This window comes from Capra hircus, chromosome 6 (assembly GCF_001704415.2).
Source record: "Capra hircus breed San Clemente chromosome 6, ASM170441v1, whole genome shotgun sequence".
Classification (NCBI taxonomy): domain Eukaryota; kingdom Metazoa; phylum Chordata; class Mammalia; order Artiodactyla; family Bovidae; genus Capra; species Capra hircus.
In genome coordinates, this window is record NC_030813.1 from 91,114,597 (window position 1) to 91,135,073 (window position 20,477).

Consider the following 20,477-nt stretch of genomic DNA (forward strand, 5'->3'; position numbering starts at 1 on the left):
TGTTGGTCTCTGTGTCTTTCATATTGCCTGCATGACATGGTATTGGTTACTATTTGTGTGAATATGCTCAGTCATGTCCAGCTCTTTGCAACCTCCTGGACTGTAGCCTGCCAGGCTCCTCTGTCCATGGAATGTTCCAGGCAAGAATACTGGAGTTGGCTGTCATTTCCTACTCCAGGGGATCTTCCTGACCCAGGGATCTAACTTGTGTCTCTGTGTCTTCTGTATTGGCAGGTGAATTCTTTACCCCTGCGCCACCTGGGAAGCCCCTGTTGATTACTCTTATCTTTATAGTAAATCTTTACCAATGTAAGTCCTCCAACTTTGTTCTTTCTCAAAATTATTTTGGCTCTTTTTGGCCCTTAACACTCCCATATCAATTTTAGAAGCAGTTTGTCAGGTTCTACCTAAAAAAAGCTTATTGATATTTTGATTGGGATTCCATTAAATCTGCAGATTGATATGAGAGTAAACTGATATTTTAACAATCTTGAGCCTTCTAATACAAAAGCTTTTCCCTGGTGGCTTATTGATAAAGAATCCGCCTACAAATGTAGGAGATGCTGGATTGGGGCAATCCCCTGTAGAAGGAAATGGCAACCCATTCCAGTGTTCTTGCCTAGGAAATCCCATGGACAGAGGAGCCTGGTGGGCTACAGTCCATGGGGTCACAAGAGAGTCAGACACTACTTAGCAACTAAATAACAACAACAATAATACAGGAATGCAGAGTGTGTATTATTTAAATCTTAATTTCTCTCATCACCATTTTGGAGTTTTCAAAGTATATAGATTTTATACATCTTTTATCAGATTTACCCCTAAGTCTTTAATACTTTCTGGCACTCCTAATTAGTGCTATTTTTTAAATTTTGAATTTCTAGTTTTTTATCATCAATATATAGGAAATGCCATTAATTTTGTATATTGGCGTTTTATTCAGAAACTTTGCTAAACTCACTCTCTAATAGGTTTTTTATAGATTCCATAGGATTTTCTACATAGACAAGCATAAATACAATTCACTTCTTTGTTTTTAGCCCGTATGCCTTTTATTCCTTTTCTGCCCTGTGACACTTAAGAACTCCCGTATGATGTTGATTAGAATTGGTGAAAGTGGATATTCTTGCCTCTTTGCTCATCTTAAGTAAAAATCATTCAGTCTTTTACCATTAAGTTCTGATGTTAGCTATGGTTTTTGTAGATGTCCTTTATCATCCAGTCTTATGACTATAACCATTTTTATGTTTACCATTCTAGTATATATGTCCAACCCAAACCTATCCACTAACAGTTATGCTTTCATTTCTCCAGTTGATTGATAACCCCAGTCAAGTTTTTATGTGCCTCAAACTGAACACATTCAAAACTAAACCTCTGGTTCTCTATGTATTGTCAGCTTCCTTCTTCCAGTGTTTGCAATCTTCAGTAAGTGGCAGTGCCATCCTTCCACTTCTTCAGGCTGAAACCTTAGAATCACTCTTCCTTTTATTTTTCTCCCCTTTTCACACTCCTCTAAGGAATATGCCAACAAATCCTGTTCCTTCTGTTTTCATGAGAATTATGACCACTCTCTAAGCCACCTTCACTGCTCACCTCGATTATTGCCTTCTAAATGAACTGCCTATTATTTCCCTCCTTCCCTTGGCATCTTCTTAGCACAGCCAGACTAGTCGTTTTAAAAGTAAAGTATATTTTAGTAATATAGTTTTAAGGTTCAGAAACAGTGAATTCTTCTACTGATAAGAAAAGATGATAAGAGAAATATTTCTTAGGATTTCTGAAGGATGAACCCAGCATATTAATTAATATGCTAGAAAATTAGGTTATATTAATAACTTTGTGAAAACTTGTTTTCTACTTTGGTCTCTTTCTTTTCTCTTCAAATAATGAGATTATCACTATCGGTGTTGGATTGCTTTTTTGGTCTGCTGTGTTTTTTCTATTTCTAAAGTATATTAATATTAAAACCTAACATTTGAATAAGGAACAATTTGAGGGATAATAAATATGTTTGATCTTGACTGCCAACTCCATTGTCTATAGTCACTGCCTGGAGCAATATGTGGAAAAGGAATAGATGTGTCTGGAATAGGTGAGGGGATGGGAGTAGTGTATTTGCCATCTCTATATTGCATTTATAGGGTAGGCAGATTTTAAATGCTAATTTGCTTTGGCAATTGTTGCCTCAGTTTTTAGTGACCCTTTATATTTTTTTTGACAGAGTACATTGAAACAACAGATAAAGAATTAAATCTTAAGGACAAATATAAAATCTTTTAAAAAATGAATGAAAAATTACATGCAAATTGGTTTTACTGCCAAATAACTTTCTAGGATGAATGTGTTAATTTTTTTGAAAAAGATACTGAAGAATCTTTAGATGTTTGGTTTAACTTTAAAATTAAATTATTTAACTCAGTAACACTAAGAGACTAAGAGTCAGCAAGGACTATGTGTTAAGTAATCTTTTGCAGTGAGGGGATTTTGGGGTATAATTTACGTCCATTAAAATTTATTCTTAGGGATTGTATAGTCCTGTGTGTTTGGTCAAATGTATATAGTAGCGTAGCCAGTATCCAGTATCACATTTGAGATAGACTATTTTCATCACCCCAGTAAGTTCCCTTGTACTCTAATTAGAAGTTTAACCTAAAAATGACCTTGAGAAAATGTGGAGATCTAAATACATTTTCTTTGAATACATAAACATTTAAAGAATAAAAATTTATTTAAATGACACTGAAAGTAATTTTAGGGATATGTCCTTCCAGCATAATCGTGATACCACTTCCAGCCACACTGTTCCAAGAAAATTATCATTTCTGCTTAGCATCTTCAGCAAAACAGATACTTTAAAATAATAAAGCATCATGTTCAAGTACTTTATCTTTGAATGTTACAGAAGAAAACTCCACAAGACAGAGTGAGGATTTGGGAAGCCAGTTTACAGAAATTTTCATTAAGCAGCAAGAAAATGTCACTCTTCTCTTATCTTTATTGGAGGTAAGTAAAGAACTTTGTTGTTTTTGTCATCTTAATAAGCTTCTTTTGTTGCCCTTTTGGGTGTTATTGAGGAAGCAATACATATGTTCCTTTTTAAGATAGTGAAATTTGTTGTATTGTTGCAGGAGGTTCACATGTTTGTTTTAAGACCTAAATAATCTCTTCAAATACTGTCTTGCTTGTTTCCATTTTTACAAAGTACAACTATATCTAGTCAGTAATAGTTTAATCGGTTTGATCATTTATAACTTTTCTTTTTATTTCTTAAATTACTTTTTTAAAGTTTGCTAAACTCTTTTTGTTTGCTTATAGTTTTTGGTACCATACTACTAATTGAAAAAAAAAAAAGTTTTTCTTGAAAATATGAATTACAGATGTTAAATATTTCGAATTCTTATATTGTAGGAGTTTGATTTCCATGTCCGCTGGCCTGGTGTGAAGCTTCTTACTTCTCTTTTAAAACAACTAGGGCCTCAGGTTCAGCAGATTATTTTAGTCAGTCCCATGGGTAAGTGACTCATCTTCCATATATTATTTTTATTTAAAAGTGAGGATCACAGACTTCTCTGGCAGTCTAGTGGTTAAGACCCTGCACTTTGAATGCAAGGGGTGTAGGTTCTATCCCTGGTCAGGGATCTAAGATCCCACATGCCTCATGACAAGGCAAAAAAATTTTTTTTTTCTAAGTGAGGATCATAAAAAACAAAACAAACAAACAAACAAAAAAATAACAAGAAAGTAAAAGTAAGGATCACTTTTATAACTGAAATGATGTGTTAATAAATTGTTTATAATTTGAATCACTATTGGTATTTTTTATCTACCAGTGTTTTACACATGGTTATATGTTCTAGGTGTTTCAAGATTGATGGACTTACTAGCAGATTCCAGGGAAGTTATACGTAATGATGTAAGTTGAAAATAATTTTTTTTAAGCCTAAGAATATGCAGCTTTTATTCTCTCTTTGCAAATGAAATCTTTGTTGACCCTTTTTCAGAGTTATAAGAAATTAGATTTGGAAAATTGGGTTAATGGTTTAGACCTTTTAAAGTTATATACAAGGCCCCATTATTTCTTTGTTTTCTGCCTATTCAGTATTTTGGTTAGACAGATGATTTTGCTATCCAAATTTATGCCTTCTACAAGATTAGGATTTCTTCCATCTTTTTCTGAAAGGTTGTACTGATCCCAAACTGTGTCTCCAGAGAGAGTACAGGAAACATCCCTAAACACTGAACTGCATAAACTTAACAAAGTGCTGCATTTGAACTCTCCACCCTTAATTGATTGAATATATTTCAAAGGATTTTCCTTGTAATCTCTATTTAACTCACATGATTTGCTCTGGAGTTAATTCTTCATTCTGATTTATTTTAATATTTGCATATACATTTGAGTATTTTATGTTGACCTGTACTGTTTTGTTTTGATGCAGTACTGTTTTGCTGCTTGACCATTTTTTTCTGTTATCTACAACTTGACCAAACCACATTACTTTAGATGGCAATTGGAAAAATCTTTAAAATTAAACTTTAGAGCTAGGAGATCTTATCAAACTAATTTAGTCTCCATATTCACACTGAGAGACCCAGGATGCACAGAAACCAAGTGACTTGTTCTTTGTTAGGGATGTCTTAAGATCTTTGTATTTATGGCACCCGGCCTTGTTCCTTCCTCATCTTAAGTGCTAATAAATACCATTTGGATCGTTCTTGGTCTCACAACTGGTTCATGGCAAAGCAAAGACAAAACTGAAGTGCTCTTGACTTCTTATCCATATAGACAGTATTTTTAGTTTTGTATTTAAAACTTTGTAGTATGTATGTGAATGCAGTATTATAAGTGATGAAATAATATAGTAATAAAACTCGTAAGAAGGGCTTTTTTATTTTTTTAAGTTATTTTTTAATTGGAGGAAAATTGCTCTAAAATTTATTGGTTTCTGAGGACATTTTTTTATTCCTTAATATTGTTTTAAGAATTGTGTACCTCTTAGGAATTTTGAGTGTCTTTTCTTGACTAAAATACTACTGTGTGTCTTAAACCCAAATTTGTTATTCTGTTCCTTTCTTGGTCCTCAGTTCAAATAAGATACATACCAATTAATAAAGAAATTCTCTCTTCCTATATTGTTATTAGTATTATTATCATTTATTTTCATTTTCAGATATAATTTGTGTGTGTATATAAATGCATTATCTTGGTTTTTAAATACAACACTTCTTTTAACTATGTAGTGTTTTTCTTTTTTCCTACTCCCAACCTTTTTTCCTGTTTTTATTTGAGACGGATAAAATGATTCTCTATTTATGTTGGTTTTCATTGATTTTACAATTAGGGATTAAGTTATATTTTTGCTATAATGTTTCTTAGATTTTGGAGTTTTACAGCCACCTTTCCTGTGGTTTAACAAATTCATTTCAATTTTTTGTGCATACTTACTATTGAGCGTTAAGTAATAAGCAGCATATTATACCATATAGCAATCAGAAGAAACTAACCGGCACCCTGGCGGTCACTAGTGGCACCCTGTGACTGCCTAGAATAGTATACTGCTTCCCCTCGCTCTTTTGTATTGTTTTCTTTCTTCATCCTTCTTTTAAAACTTTGATTTCCTTCTTTTCTTTCTTTTTAATATTTCTCATTGCATTCAGTGATAGTTATCAACATGACTAAATCTCTCAGGGAGCCTATTGGTAAAGATTTTTAGTCTCAGTTTGTTCTGTATTTGAAAAATTGATTTTGATCTGGATTTAGAGAATTAGTTGGTCATTTTTCATAGGTGCACTGAAATATCATATTTATTCAAGTTAGTGCTTAAAAATTAGTGAGAAAGGTTGAGAAAACTCTAGGTACCAGCTCACTTCTAAGTGATAGTCTGTAATTGCATTCTTTAGTTTATTATTATGAGAAATGTAAGCACACACAAAAGTAGAGAAAACACAGACAAACCCATCTCCTAAACCCCTTAATTTTCAAGATTTTATTATACTTGCTTCATCTACCCCTCCCCTCACCGTTCTCCTTTATTTTTTTTAATTTATTTCTCCTCCTTTATTTTTAACTGAAATATTTAAAAAGAATCAACCTGTCTGATTTCACTATTTCTGTATAATTTCTCTACTGCATACTTCAGTATACATGTAGTGTGTATGTGTTTCCTTATATAACTACAATGCAATTGTCACATTTAATGAGATAACAAGTTTGTCTTAGCCCTCAGTTTAAATACGATAACTATTCTGTACTCAAGTTTCCCATTTCTCTCATAAATGTCTTTCACAGTTGGTTTCCAAATCAGGATCCAGACAAGGTTCTCTCATTACATTTGATTGTTAATGTCTGTTACTTTTCTAAAGGCCTTGATTAGGTTTTGGTTCACCTCTTTGCTTTGATGTTCCCTGGGTGATGCAGTTTGCAACACATCAGGAAATGAAATACCTGGCTGTCTCACTTGTATGATCAGTGGATTTGATTCAGGTGATGACATTCGGATCCCTGCGTGGATCCTTTCGTCCATTATGGCCTATCATTCAGTAATGAACATTGCCTGAATCAGTTATTTTGTTAAGAGTTTCAAAATGATTTCTAGAACTTGTCATTCTTTCACATTTATTCAGCTGTAATCTTCCTCAAAGAGGAAGTTTACTTCATGGAACAGTGTATTTTATTACCCTGAATTACAGTTCATACTTGAAAGAAAGGATAAATTGATAAATCCCTTTAATTGCCAGTTTTTAAAGTCAGGAATTGGTGCCCACTTACTTTCAATGACCAATGAGTGTATATTTTGATTTTCAATAACATTTTAGTGGATATGTTTGAATAGAGGAATACTTCTCATAATAGGTAAAAGAAACTGATATGCAGTGAAAACTTGGGCTCTGTGGAGGCTATTTTATTTCCTTTAGTCCTCATTAAAACCCTCTGACAAAGATACCATCCTCATTTTACACATGGGTGTGCTGAGACTTACATTGTATAAATTACACACAGAATTTATGCAATTTGCTTCAAGTTGCACAAGCAGTAACCAGAACTTTAAAAAACCCGCTGTGTCTAATTCATAGCCTTAGTGTTCTTCCACTGTATTTCTTCCTCCTTTGTTAGCAGTTAAACTCATTAAGTAGGAGAATTTGACGTAACCACTTTCTCTTTCTCTCTCATATTGATGTTGAGAGTGGACAGTCAGAAAGATGAATAGGACAAGTGCAATAAGGCTCTAGGCATTTTTTGTCTTGTATGAATACTGACCTGCCAAGTATGGACAGCCAACAGCTAATTGGCCTCTTAGGCACTTTTGAATTAGTTGCTATTCCTCTTCCTCTAAGTAATATCTGCTTTTTTCATTAAATATTTTCTATCTCTTTGACCATTATGATACAGTTAGACTCCCTGTGAACTCGTAAAATTCTTGTTTGATAGTGAAATAAGCAGAAATGGTTAACAGTTTTTCTTGAATGATTAAGTGGTTGCAGATATATAAACTAAATCTGGCTCAATAGGAACTGAGTAAAACTAAAAATCATAATCAAAGACTACAGAGAATTGTTTTGTACTAGACATGCCAGTCATGAGATATGAATTCTCATCCTTCCTTTTTTTTTGTTTTCTCCCAAGTGTCAACTTTTAGAATTAAATCTGGAGAATTTGTAGGCTGAATAATTACAAGAATAGTTGAACTTTCCCTGCTAGAATGTGGTGATGTTTATTGACTTATATTATTGATTTCACAGTTTCTTACTGTTACTGTTGTGAAGTCCATACAGAGGCATTACTGAGGTAGATAAAATCATGTTCAGCTCTCTTAGACCACAGTGAAAACTATGTAATATAGACTGATGAATGTGCAAGAATTGTTGTATATTTGTAATTGAGTGGTGAAAAAAGGAACTGAATTAGGAATTGCTAGACATGGATTCTAGTCAGGGGGTCTGTCTTTTGAAGTCTGTATAGTTTAGGGAGGCAAATTGCTCACCTTCTGTATCCTTTTTTTCCCTATCTGTAAAGCAGAGGAGTTGGACTTGTAAAATTCCTGCCACTTCTAAATCTCTGTGATTTTTAAAGTAATCTTTAAATGTCTTTAAAAAGTTGTATTGCACTCAACATTATCTTTCTTCTCCATAAGGGCGTCTTACTACTACAGGCACTAACAAGAAGCAATGGAGCAATCCAGAAAATTGTTGCTTTTGAAAATGCTTTTGAGAGACTACTGGACATTATTACAGAGGAGGGGAACAGTGATGGAGGTATAGTATGAAGAGATTGATTTGAGAAGGTTCCTTTTGCTCTCATTGAATTGTTAACTTCTGAGGAATGCAACTGAAGGGAGAAAGGAGGGCTTATGCCTTTTTTTGTTGTTTTGTTAGATGTTGAAAGAGGCTTTCCTGAGGGAGGATGGATGCTTTATAGTCTTTCTTTCTTCCTCTGTGGTTTGTTGAGTATGGGTTTCTTTTTATTTATCCTGCTTAATATTTCTTAGACTTTCAGAATCTGTTGGTGTCTTTCCTCATTTCTGGAAATCTCAGCTATATCTCTTCCAATACTGCTTTGTCACGTTTTTTGAAATCTTCCTAAACTCAGAGTCAGTTCTCTGACATCTGACTAGATAGATTCTCACCTTATCATCGTACATTCTTGTCTGTTTTTTCTGTCTTTTTATCTTTCCAGAGTTTCTTCTGGATTATTTCTTCTGATCTATTTCCTATTTCACCAATTCTCTCTTCACCTGTATTTGATCAGCTTTTGCATGTATCATTGAGTTTAAAATTTTTCCTTTCTATAAGTTCTGTCTGGTACTTTGGCACATTTGCTAGGTAATTTTTTTACAACTTCCTTTTTTCTGTATGGAGCTTCCCTGGTAGCTCAGACGGTAAAGCGTGTGCCTACAATGCGGGAGACCCGGGTTCGATCCCTGGGTCTGGAAGATCCCCTGGAGAAGGAAATGGCAACCCACTCCAGTATTCTTGCCTGGAAAATCCCAGGGACTGAGGAACCTGATAGGCTATACAGTCCATGGGGTCGCAAAGAGTCGGACACGACTGAGTGACTTCACTTTCACTTTTCTTTTTTCTGTATATATTTTCAATTTATCTTTTCATTTCTTTAAATGTAAGAAACAATTATTTTATGGTCCCTGATAATCCCAGTATTGTAAGTCTTGGTGGTACTTTGCTCTACTGGTTTTTACACATGGTACAATGTTTTTTGTGTACGTGGCTTTCTTTTACTGTGTTTTGTGTCGTACTTAAGAGAATTAGTTACAGGAATTTGAATCCTAGGATGAAGGTAATTTCTTGCATAGAAAATGTGTTTGTCTTTGGCAAGCCCTGGGGTTACAGTTTATGTGGGATCACCTTATTCCCGATAGAAGGCTTGACATTTCCTGGACCATCAGACAAGGCAAACCCAGGCCAATCTGTGAGTGCTGGTTAACTTTTCACTGTTTGCCCCCTGGGGATATGTCCTTTTGAGTTTATTAGGTGAAGAGTTTTCTGTTAGATTCCTTGCCTACCTTGTGTATACCTTTGGCTTTGATTTATTTTCCTTTTGTCCCATGAGACTATCAAAATGAAAAGTTTAGATTTATCAAAATCGAGAAATGTACCGCCAGCCAAAAGGTATTTTTATACTTAGCTAGCTGTGTAGATACCCATTTTCTTGTCAGTTTTAGCCTGCTGTGCTGTCACTTCATTGCTCTTAGACTTGTTTTTGTTAGTTCAGCATTTTTAGATATTTTTAGTGAGAAATTGATCGAAAAAACCTAGCTCTAGAGTCAGAGGAGAAAAATGAGTATATTTGCATTCACTGAACTGGAGTTAGTAAGTACCATAGTATGGTTGAGAGTAGGCTCACTAATCTGGAGGGCAGGGCCATGCTGGTGATAAAGATTTGGGTCATTAGAATATAGATGAAACAAAATTAGATAAGCAGAAAAGATTGGATGAGTTACTTAGGGCTTCTGCAATGGTTCAGCAAGCAAAGAATCCAACTGTAATGCAGGAGACACAGGTTCAATCTCTGGGTAAGGAAGATTCCCTGGAGAAGGAAGTTGCAACCCACTCCAGTATTCTCTCCAACAGATAGAGGAGCCTGGTGGGCTATAGTCCACAGGGTTGCAAAGAGTCAGGCATGGACTGAGCGCACATGCAAAGAAAGAGAATTATCTTACTGAGATTTTATTTCATTACTTAAATTAATACTGAGATTGAGCATATTTTCATGGGTATCTTGTTGTTCAGTCACTGTCATGTCTGACTCTGCGACCCCGTGGACTGCAGCATGCCAGGCTTCCTGTCTTTCACTATGCCCCAGAGTTTGCTCAAACTCGTGTTTGTTGAGTTGCTGCATCCAACCATCTCATCCTCTGTCACCACTTCTGCCCTCAGTCTTTCCCAGCATCAGGGTCTTTTCCTATGAGTCAGCTCTTTACATCAGGTGGCCAAAGTATTAGAGCTTTAGCTTTAGCTTTAGTTCTTCCAGTGAATATTCAGGATTGATTTCCTTTAGAACTGACTGGTTTGATCACATTTCAGTCCATGGGACTTCCAAAAATCTTTTCCAGCACCACAGTTCAAAAGCATCAATTCTTCGGCGCTCAGCTTTCTTCACAGTCCAACTCTCACATCCATACGTGACCACTGGAAAAACCATAGCCTTGACTGTGAAGTGAAGCTGCTCAGTCGTGTCCGACTCTTTGTGACCCCCAAGAGTCACAAAGAATCGGACTATAGCTCACCAAGCTCCTCCATCCATGGGATTCTCCAGGCAAGAATACTGGAGTTGGTTGCTATTTCCTTCTCCAGGGGATCTTCCTGACTCAGGGATCAGACCCAGGTCTCCCGCATTGCAGGCAGATGCCTAAACCTCTGAGCCACCAGGGAAGCCCATAGCCTTGACTAGATGGACCTTTGTTGGCAAAGCAATGTCTCTGCTTTTGAATATGCTATCTAGGTTGGTCATAACTTTCCTTCCAAGGAGTAAGTGTCTTTTAATTTCATGGCTGTAATCACCATCTGCAGTATAGTCACTGTCTATTTTTGTATATCCTTGAACCCTCTGAATTACCTTCTTGCCCATTTTTATATAAGATCATTTTTCCATTTCCAGTTGATTACTTGGAAGCTCTTATATATTCTGGACACTAATCATTTGTTGATTATACATGTTTTAGTTATTTTCTCTTAGTCTGTTTATAGTGTTTCTATTAAAGTTTAAAATTTTAATATAATCACATTAGTTTTTTAATAGTTTATGCTTTTGGGTTTTGTTTAAGAAATCTGTGTCTATCTCATGGTCATAAAAAGAGTTTCCATCACTTTCTTGTACTAAAGGCTTTAAAAATTTGCCTTTTGCATTTAATTAATAGAGATTTTCTTTCGAATGATGGTATAAGATTTGTAATCAAATTTCATACATGTGAAGGTCTTTCTGAGTTCTCTGTTCTATTCCATTAGTGTTTGTCTAGTTCTGCACTAAAACCATACTTTCTTAATTACTAAAGCTTCATAATAATCTCCTATTAGAATATTGAAAGAATTTCCTGTCTTGGCCCTCTTCATAATTTGTCTTAGTGTGTGTTTTCTTTATTCTTCATTTAAGTGAAACTTAATAGCTAGTCAAGTTGTCTGAAAATCCCAGTTGGGATATTTATTGAAAATATACAGAGTTTAAAGATTAAAGAGAATCATCATTGACGTTTTCTCTCCATGAACCCAGGTATATCTTTTAGTCTATTCAAGTCGTCTTTTTATCTCTTTCAATAATGTTTATAATTTTAAACAGAAGAGTCATATACCTTTTTTAAATTAGATTCATTCCTAGGCATCTTATACTTTTTGTTACCTATGAATGAGATCTTTCTCTTTAATTACATTTTCAAATGGCTGCTATTTGATTTTTTTATATATTGATTTTGAATCCAATTATCTTATTGAATCATTAGTTCTCATTGGACTTTCTGTGTAGATACGATGTCTTCCACAAATAGTGAAATCCTGTTTTCTGTCTTTCTTGTCCTCTTTCTCTCATCACACAGACTAGGATCTTTGGTGGTGGTTTAGTCACTAAGTGGTGTCCAGCTCTTGCAACCCCATTGACTGTAGCCTGCCGGGTTCCTCTGTTCTTGGGATCTCTAGGCAAGAATACTGGAGTGGGTTGCTGTTTCATTCTCCAGAGGACCTTCCTGACCCAGGGATTGAACCCAGGTCTCCTGCATTCCAGGCAGATTCTTTACCATCTGAGCCACCAGGGAAGCCCATTAGAATCTTTAATACAGTGTTAGAATAATTGCTGACTTTAATGAGAATGTTGATGTTTCACCTTTAACTCTGATTTTTGCTATGACTTTTTATCATGAGTGAGTCTTGAAGAAAAGAAAGAGGAATGAATAGGTGGATCACAGGATTTTTAGAGCAGTGAATCTATTCTATGTGACACTGTAATGGTGGGTACATAAAATTAATACATACTTTGAAACCTATAGAACTTAAAAAGAATGAGCCATAGTGTAAACTATGACCATGAGTTAATAATGTATCAGTATTCATTCATCAGTCTAACAAATGTACCTCACACTAATGCTAAATAGTAAGAGTAATGGACACTGGCAGGGAGAGAGTATGTGGGAGTTCCCTATATTTGTTGCTCAGATTTTCTTTAAACCTGAAGGTGCTCTGAAAAAATAGTCTTAATTTTTAAAAAGCAATTAATTCTTATAATCATACAGCTCAAGTAGTAGGCACAAAAGTGTGGGTATATATACAGAGGAACCTACTCACTATAAGCATGCAGCCTTCGTCATAGGCTTTGCAGAGGAAACAGAGAGCTCTTTGCCTAGGACGCCTGAGAAGTGACCAGACATCTGTAAGGAAAACCAGGGAGGGAGTCATTAGTGTTTTAGAAACCAAGAGAAGAGGAAGTTTCAAGGAAGAGACATTGAGACAACAATGTCAAGTGCTTCTTAGAGATTACAATAATTGATTCATTTAACAAATGTTTAGTAGGACTAAATATTACAGGACTTCCCTGGTGGCTCAGATGGTAAAGCGTCTGTCTACAATGCAGGAGACCCGGGTTTGATCCCTGGGTCGGGAAGATCCCCTGGAGAAGGAAATGGCAATCCACTCTAGTATTATTGCCTGGAAAATCCCATGGACAGAGGAGCCTGGTAGACTACAGTCCATGGGGTCGCAAAGAGTCGAACACGACTGAGCAACTTCACATGCATACGTGCATACCTTGTATGTGGGGCTTCCCTTGTGACTCAGCTGGTGAAGAATCCACCTGCAATGCGGGAGACCTGGGTTCGATCCCTGGGTTGGGAAGATCCCCTGGAGAAGGGAAAGGCTACCCACTCCAGTATTTTGGCCTGGAGAATTCCATGGACTGTATAGTCCATTGGGTTGCAAAGAGTCAGACCCGACTGAGAAACTTTCACTTTCACTTTATTTTGTACATGTCTGATGTCTTATCTCTATATCTGCTGAGAATACAGAGTGAGTAGGACATTCACAGATTCCTGTCTTCATGAATTACAATCTAGTGGAGAAGACAGATGCTACATAATAATAAAAGGAGCAGGCAACTGTGAGAGCATTATAGCTCGTGATCCTAACGTAGTCATTGGATCTCACTAATCATTCCTGAAGAAATGATGTGTAAGCTAAATGTGAAGAAACAGTGTGAGTTACTGAGATGAGTGGCTAGTCAAAAAGAGAAGTCAAGAGATCCCAGGGGGACCTGAGGAAGAGCAGGCTCACTGCCATGCAAGCTGAGGAGATGCTGTGCATGGAGATTTTTGTTTTTAAAATGTTTGGGGATTGAATTTTCCTTCAGGTTCTGTCAGCCTTCACATTTCTGTTTTTTACATTCTTTCCCCAGGTATAGTAGTGGAAGATTGTCTGATTCTGCTCCAAAACTTGTTAAAGAACAACAATTCCAATCAAAATTTTTTTAAAGAAGGCTCGTATATTCAGCGTATGAAACCTTGGTTTGAAGTTGGGGATGAAAATTCTGGCTGGTCTGCACAGAAAGTGACTAATCTGCACCTAATGTTACAGGTACGCTGTCCTCAGACATAAATGTGATAATTTTCACAACAATCCTTTTAAAGAAAAAAAAATGTTTTGCCTTTGGTCAATCCAGGATGGTGAGTTGGTTTCAGGTGAGCTTTAAAAAAAGAGTAAGAACGTTCTGTTACGGAGATTTGCAGTTATATTCAGAAATAGAGATTCCCTTCCTCCCACACATACGCTTTGTTTCAATAACTGTTAACATCTGACAATACTGTTTCATCTTTTATTCCCCTCTCTTGCCCTGTTGGGTTATTTTAAAGCACATCCAAACATAGTTTCCTGATAGGTTTTGCACTAGAAGATAATAAGTTGAGTTGAATTTTTTAAATCTATTTTCTTCATTTAAGGTTCTAATATCATAAATTTTAGTATTCAGAATATTAAGTTCAGCATAGAAATTCATTCAGTAAACATTTACTGAGAGCCAGACACTGGATGCTTGGAAGTGGATGAAGATGTCCCTACCCTCAAAGATTAATAGTCTTGAGTTTTATGTTTAATTTAATATAAATTAAATTAACAAGTCACATGTAATTTCATTTAAGCTCTGTGGTGAAAGCTTGGTGGTGATGGATAGTAAAGGTGAAGACAGTAGGATCCCAAATGAATTCTGTGTCAGAAAATTATGACATTTTTTAAGTATTTTACTTATTTATCCCTTTATTGAATACCCCTTCTCCAGACCCTTAAGTTTATACCGGTTTCCTAACTTATTCTCTAGTGATTCTTGTGGGTCTTTGAATGTCCCTGTGTTCCTAAAGTTGTGTTCCTCAAAACTAGGTGATTAATGAGACTGATAATTAGAATCTGCATATTGTTGCCTTCTCTGGGAATTTCCCACATAGGGTTGATTGATAATTAGGGTGACCGTATGCCCCAGTTTACCAGGTCAGTATTCATTTTGTAATTACTAATCATGTCCTCTTTCACGTCAGAAGTGTCCCAGTTTGGATAATAAACTATAGTTAGCCTATTTAGAATATGCCTTAAAAACTGTTAGGGAAATATTTTACAGGGAACATGGACAGAATCTGTTGATATTCCCAGCTTCATTGTTTCTGTTTTTACATGTCAGTATCACACATTTCAAGGCTATTAGTTTTTAATGTTTCAGAAATAGTGTCCCAGTGGTAAAGTTGATATCTTTGCTCAACACTGCCTTCTTAACAAAGGAAATTCCTCTAGAAAAATGATTTTTAAAATGTGATTAGAGAAAATGAAGGGTTCTCATGATGTACCAGTTACATATATATTTCCTTCCAGAGTGAAAATCTAAACTGCTTGAGGAGCTTACTCGTATCTTATAGCTTTGAGTACTACCTAAAGAATTAACTTTTGCAAAAAGTAATTGTTAACAAGAAAGTCACTTGTTAAAAAGTAAAGCACTATTTTACCAAAAAAAATTTAGAATAGAATGCTGCGTATAAACAGAAAAACAGTATTCTAGTTATATATAGAAGTAAGTTAGTTCTTTCAGTATTCTTCTAGAAAGTGAATAAAGTAGATAGTAGTTATTGAAGAAGATAAACTTCGAAATAAACTGAGTTTAATTCACTGTAATGTATTCTCCATTCAAAGACGAAGTAGTTGATGTATTTCATAGCTTCACAGACCACAGGTTATCTTCTGGTTTTCAAACTATTAGAACGCTTTCTTGATAGCTTTATTGCTTATATTTAGGGTTGCTTATATTTCAAGTTCTCGGTTATATAACAAGTGAAAATGCATTGTAAATGGTGATGAACAATCCTTTTTGGATATGTATGTCCAAACTGGAATTATTCATCATCCCAGTTATAATTATGATAGAATTCTAAGCCACTAAAGATTGAAATTGATCCACTTGAGGATAGTTCATTTAAATTTCGCAAATTAAATGTGAAGAAGGCGTCTTTTTGAAATTTTTTTAGTTGTGAAACATTTAAATTTTTTCCTGGAATGGTAATTTCATGATTGTTTCTACCTGTAGGAATCCCTTCTATTTCATTTTTTGGACCGATACTGCCATTGACTCTCAGAAAACTCATTACCTAATGAGAGACTCCTTTTTGTTGTTGGATAGTTCTAATTATAAAAAGCTTAATCTATATAATGAGTCAAAATCTGCCTGGATATAACATCTACAAACTTCCCCCTGGTTTTTCTCTCTGGGAAAATATAAGTCAATCTATTGTGATATTTTGCATATTTATAATGTATTTGAATATAACTATTTGTTATCTAGAAATGTGATTATTTATAGCATCAGTTAAGATACCCAACGGCTATTAAATGACATTAAGGAATTATTGGGTTTCCCTCGTAGCTCAGTCAGTAAAGAATCTACCTGCAGTGTAGGTACTCAGGTTCAATCCCTGGGTTGGGAAGATCCCCTGGAGAAGGAAATGGCAACCCACTCCAGTATCCTTGCCTGGAAAAACTCATGGGGTTGCAAAGAGTCGGGCACAGCTGAGTGACTAACACTTACTTAAGGAATTATTGTTGATTTTGTTAGGTATAATAATGGCATGATTATGTTTTTAAAATCTTTTTATCGGAGACATATAGGAATTATTATGGGAACGATGACACATAATTTGGTGTTTGTTTTAAATACAGGTATACCTCAGTTTACTGTGCTTCACTTTATTGTGCTTTGTAGATAATTGTACTTTTTACAAATTGAAGTTTTATGGCAACCCTATGTCAAGCAAGTTGTCAGCTTTTGTTCACCAGCACTTGCTCACTTCATGTCTCTGTCACATTTTAGTAATTCTCAGTATTTCAAACCTTTTCATTATCATTTGTTATGGCGATCTGTGATCAGTGGTCTTTGCTATAAGTGTTGTAATTGTTCTGTGGCACCGCGAATCACGCCCTTGTAAAATGGACAACTTAATCGATACATGTGTGTGTGTGACGGCTCCTCTAACGGACCATTCCCTGTCTCCCTTTCCTTGGGTCTCCCTATCTGCTGTGACATAAGTGTTGAAATTAGACCAGTTAATAACCTTACAGTGGCCTCTAAGTGGCCTCTAAGTGTTCAAGTGAAAGGAAGAGTTGGATGTCTCTCACTCTAAATCAAAAGCTAGAAATGATTAAGTTGAGTAAGGAAGACATATTGAAAGCAAAGACAGGCTGAAACCGAGGCCTGTTGTACCAGTTAGCCAAATTGTAAATCCAGAGGAAGAGTTATTGAAGGAAAGAATAAGTGAATACATGAGTGATGGGAAACTGAAGCAGCATTATTGCTAATGTGGAGAAAGCTTCAGTGGCCTGGATAGATGATCAAACCAGTGATAACATTCCCTTAAGCCAGAACCTACTCTAGCACAAAGCCCTAACTAACTCTCTTCAATTCCATGAAGGTTGAGAAAGGTAAGGAAGCTGCAGAAGAAAATTTTGAATCTAGCAGAAGTTGGTTCATGAGGTTTAAGGAAAGAAGCCATCTTCTTCATAATGTAAAAATATTAACACAGGTGAAACAAGTGCTGATGTAGAAGCTGCAGCAAGTTAATGAAGGTGGCTACACAAAGCAACAGATTTTCAATGCAGATAAAACAGCTTTCTCTTGGGAAAAGATGTCATCTAGGACTTTGATGGGGTTTCCCAGGTGACACAGTGGTAAAGAATCCATTTGCCAGTGCAAGAGATGCAGGAGATGTGGGTTCAGTCCCTGAGCTGGGAAGATCCCCTTGAGGAGGAAATGACAGCACGGGATATTACAAAAACTTAGCTGATTAAGCAGTGTCAGGGTTTGAGAGGAGATGGCTCAGACAGTAAAAAATCTGTCTGCAGTGCTGGAGACCTCGGTTTGATCCCTGGATCAGGAAGATTCCCTGGAGAAGGGAATAGCAACCCACTCTAGTTTTCTTCCTGGAGAATTTCACGGATATAGGAGCCTGATAGGCTGCGGTCCATGGGGTGGCAAAGAGTGGGACATGACTAAGTGACTAACACTTTCACACCAGTTTTGAAAGAAGTGTGTGTAAAATGCTGTCAAAGCATTGAATGCTATAGATCTGGCTGAGCATTTTGGGGAATCCATTACACAGGTTTTCCATTCATATAGATCAAATTTGTCTCAAGACTTTTCCAATCTCTGAAAGACAGATTTTGTGTTCTCTTTCTTTTGCAGCTTGTTCGTGTACTAGTATCTCCCAACAACCCTCCTGGTGCTACCAGTAGCTGCCAAAAAGCTATGTTCCAGTGTGGCTTACTGCAGCAGCTTTGTACTATCCTAATGGCCACTGGAGTTCCTGCTGACATCCTGACTGAGGTAAAATGGAAGCCACTCTGGAAGCTAAAATCAGGAAGCCTGGGAAGAACTAGATATCAGCTGAATGAGAAACAGCAATTGTTAACCATTCTTATCCGTTAAATTCCTTATTGACACTATAAAGTATAATTAGCATAATGAAGACAGTAGCAATTCCAAAAGGTGTATTCATTCCACACGTTTAATGGCATGTACATAATGTTAACGCTTAGAACATTTCTTGTTAATTTTATTGTATTCAACAGGAGTGCACAGTAATGATTTATATTTTTAATTTTGAGACCATTATGACTTAGTCAAGTCAGACGTGAATCTTATTCGTAGAATAATAAATTCTTTTTCCTTGATGTATCGCGTTTTCTGTTTCCTGCCTATTAAGAAAAAGAAGTTAGTTTGAAGAAAAGAAAGGTTTATTTAAATTTCTTTTCTTAAATTAACACATGTACATTAAAAGTACAGATAATAGTGAAAGTTTTATAAGAAAAACTATCTTTGGACTCCCTCCTTCCTGTCTAAGCCTCACTTCCCCCTGTATAACTGTCCCACTTTACTTCCTCCTGTCAGCCTAGTAATTTATTTTTAAATTGATAATCAGAATTTATAGTTTTGTCACTATTCCAATACTGTTTTTTGCTAAGCCAAACAGAGCCCCATGCTTTTTTTAAAAAATAACCTTTTTTTCTTTCCTGAGTTATAATAAGATTCTTATTCATTTTACTGATTTTCTGTCTATCTATGCATATTAACACTGTCATGTGCTTAACAGTATGTTCCCCACTTCAGACCTTCTGGAAGTCCTCTATCCTCCTGCTCCCATATGGGCTGCTTATTCTCTTCTTCCATCACACAGCTCTTATCCTGGAACTTACCTTTCATTTATTTATTTGCATCTTCGTTGTGTGTGGCATGTGGAATCTTAATTCTCTGACTAGGTATTCAACCTGGGCCCCCTACATTGGGAACATTAATTACGTCTTAGCTCCTGGACCACCAGGAAAGTCCCTATCCTGGGACTTTGATTCACTGTCTCTAATGATCCTTTTGCCATGCTTAGTCGCTCAGTTGAGTCCGACTCTGCAACTCCATGGACTGTAGCCCACCAGGCTCCTCTGTCCATTGGGAATCTCCAAGCAAGAATACTGAAATGGGTTGCCATGCCCTCTTCCAGGGGATCTTCCCAATCCAGGGATCAAACCCAGGTCTCCCTCATTGTAGGTGGATTCTTTACCATCTGAGCCCTCAGGGGATTCCTTGGTTATCTAGATTCTGTGTCATTTTCTACCACCCCTTGGTTCATTATCTTATTTTACTTAACTTCCTGAAAGGGGGTGAATGGCAAGATAATTTGGTTTTAGCTTTTTCATGTCATTCCTCCACCTTCAGAATTAGTCTAGTGTTTGGTTAGGTATGGAATTCAGAATTGGAAATCATTAACGCTCAACTTCGGAGAAGGCAATGGCACCCCACTCCAGTGCTCTTGCCTGGAAAATCCCACGGACGGAGGAGCCTGGTAGGCTGCAGTCCATGGGGTTGCAAAGAGTCGGACAGGGCTGAGCGACTTCACTTTCACTTTTCACTTTCATGCATTGGAGAAGGAAATGGCAACCCACTCCAGCGTTCTTGCCTGGAGAATCCCAGGGACACGGGAGCCTGGTGGGCTGCCATCTATGGGGTCGCACAGAGTCGGACACGACTAAAGCGACTTAGCAGCAGCAGCAGCAGCAGCGCTCAACTTTCAGAACATTATTCCAGTGTTGCTACTAAGAAGTCTGAAGCCATTTTGCGTCTTTTTATGTAACTTACTTTCTTTCTCTAGAATCTTTCTTTCTGGTTTCTGAAATTTACTGATGATGTGCTCTATTACAGACTCTACCTCTCAACCCCACTAAATTTTAGTACTCATTGGGCCCTTTCAAACTAGAGACATAAGTACTTCAGTTCTGAGGAAGTTTCATGTGTTCCTTGACAGTTTCCTCTTTTCTGTGTCTTGAACTTTATTAATAGATTATTAGACTTTCTGGACCCAGTGTCTTTTTATTCTGTTTACTTGGAGGTTTTTTTCAGCCTTATCCTTAAATTGAATTTGTAATTTGTTACATTTTAAATTTGTTCTCTGATTTTATTTTTAAGCATCCTT

General features: G+C 36.3%; 1 protein-coding gene across 4 annotated transcripts in view; it reads left to right on the plus strand.

Moving 5' to 3' along the window:
• Positions 1-20,477, plus strand: part of USO1 (USO1 vesicle transport factor) — an 80,597-nt gene that overhangs the window by 35,020 nt on the left and 25,100 nt on the right. For all 4 annotated transcript variants that reach the window (XM_018049592.1, XM_018049589.1, XM_018049591.1 and 1 more), the window contains 6 exons: positions 2,906-3,006; positions 3,412-3,514; positions 3,861-3,916; positions 8,136-8,256; positions 13,889-14,067; positions 18,200-18,340. In XM_018049592.1, coding sequence (XP_017905081.1) covers positions 2,906-3,006; positions 3,412-3,514; positions 3,861-3,916; positions 8,136-8,256; positions 13,889-14,067; positions 18,200-18,340 — 701 coding nt within the window. The remainder of the gene's footprint in view (positions 1-2,905; positions 3,007-3,411; positions 3,515-3,860; positions 3,917-8,135; positions 8,257-13,888; positions 14,068-18,199; positions 18,341-20,477) is intronic.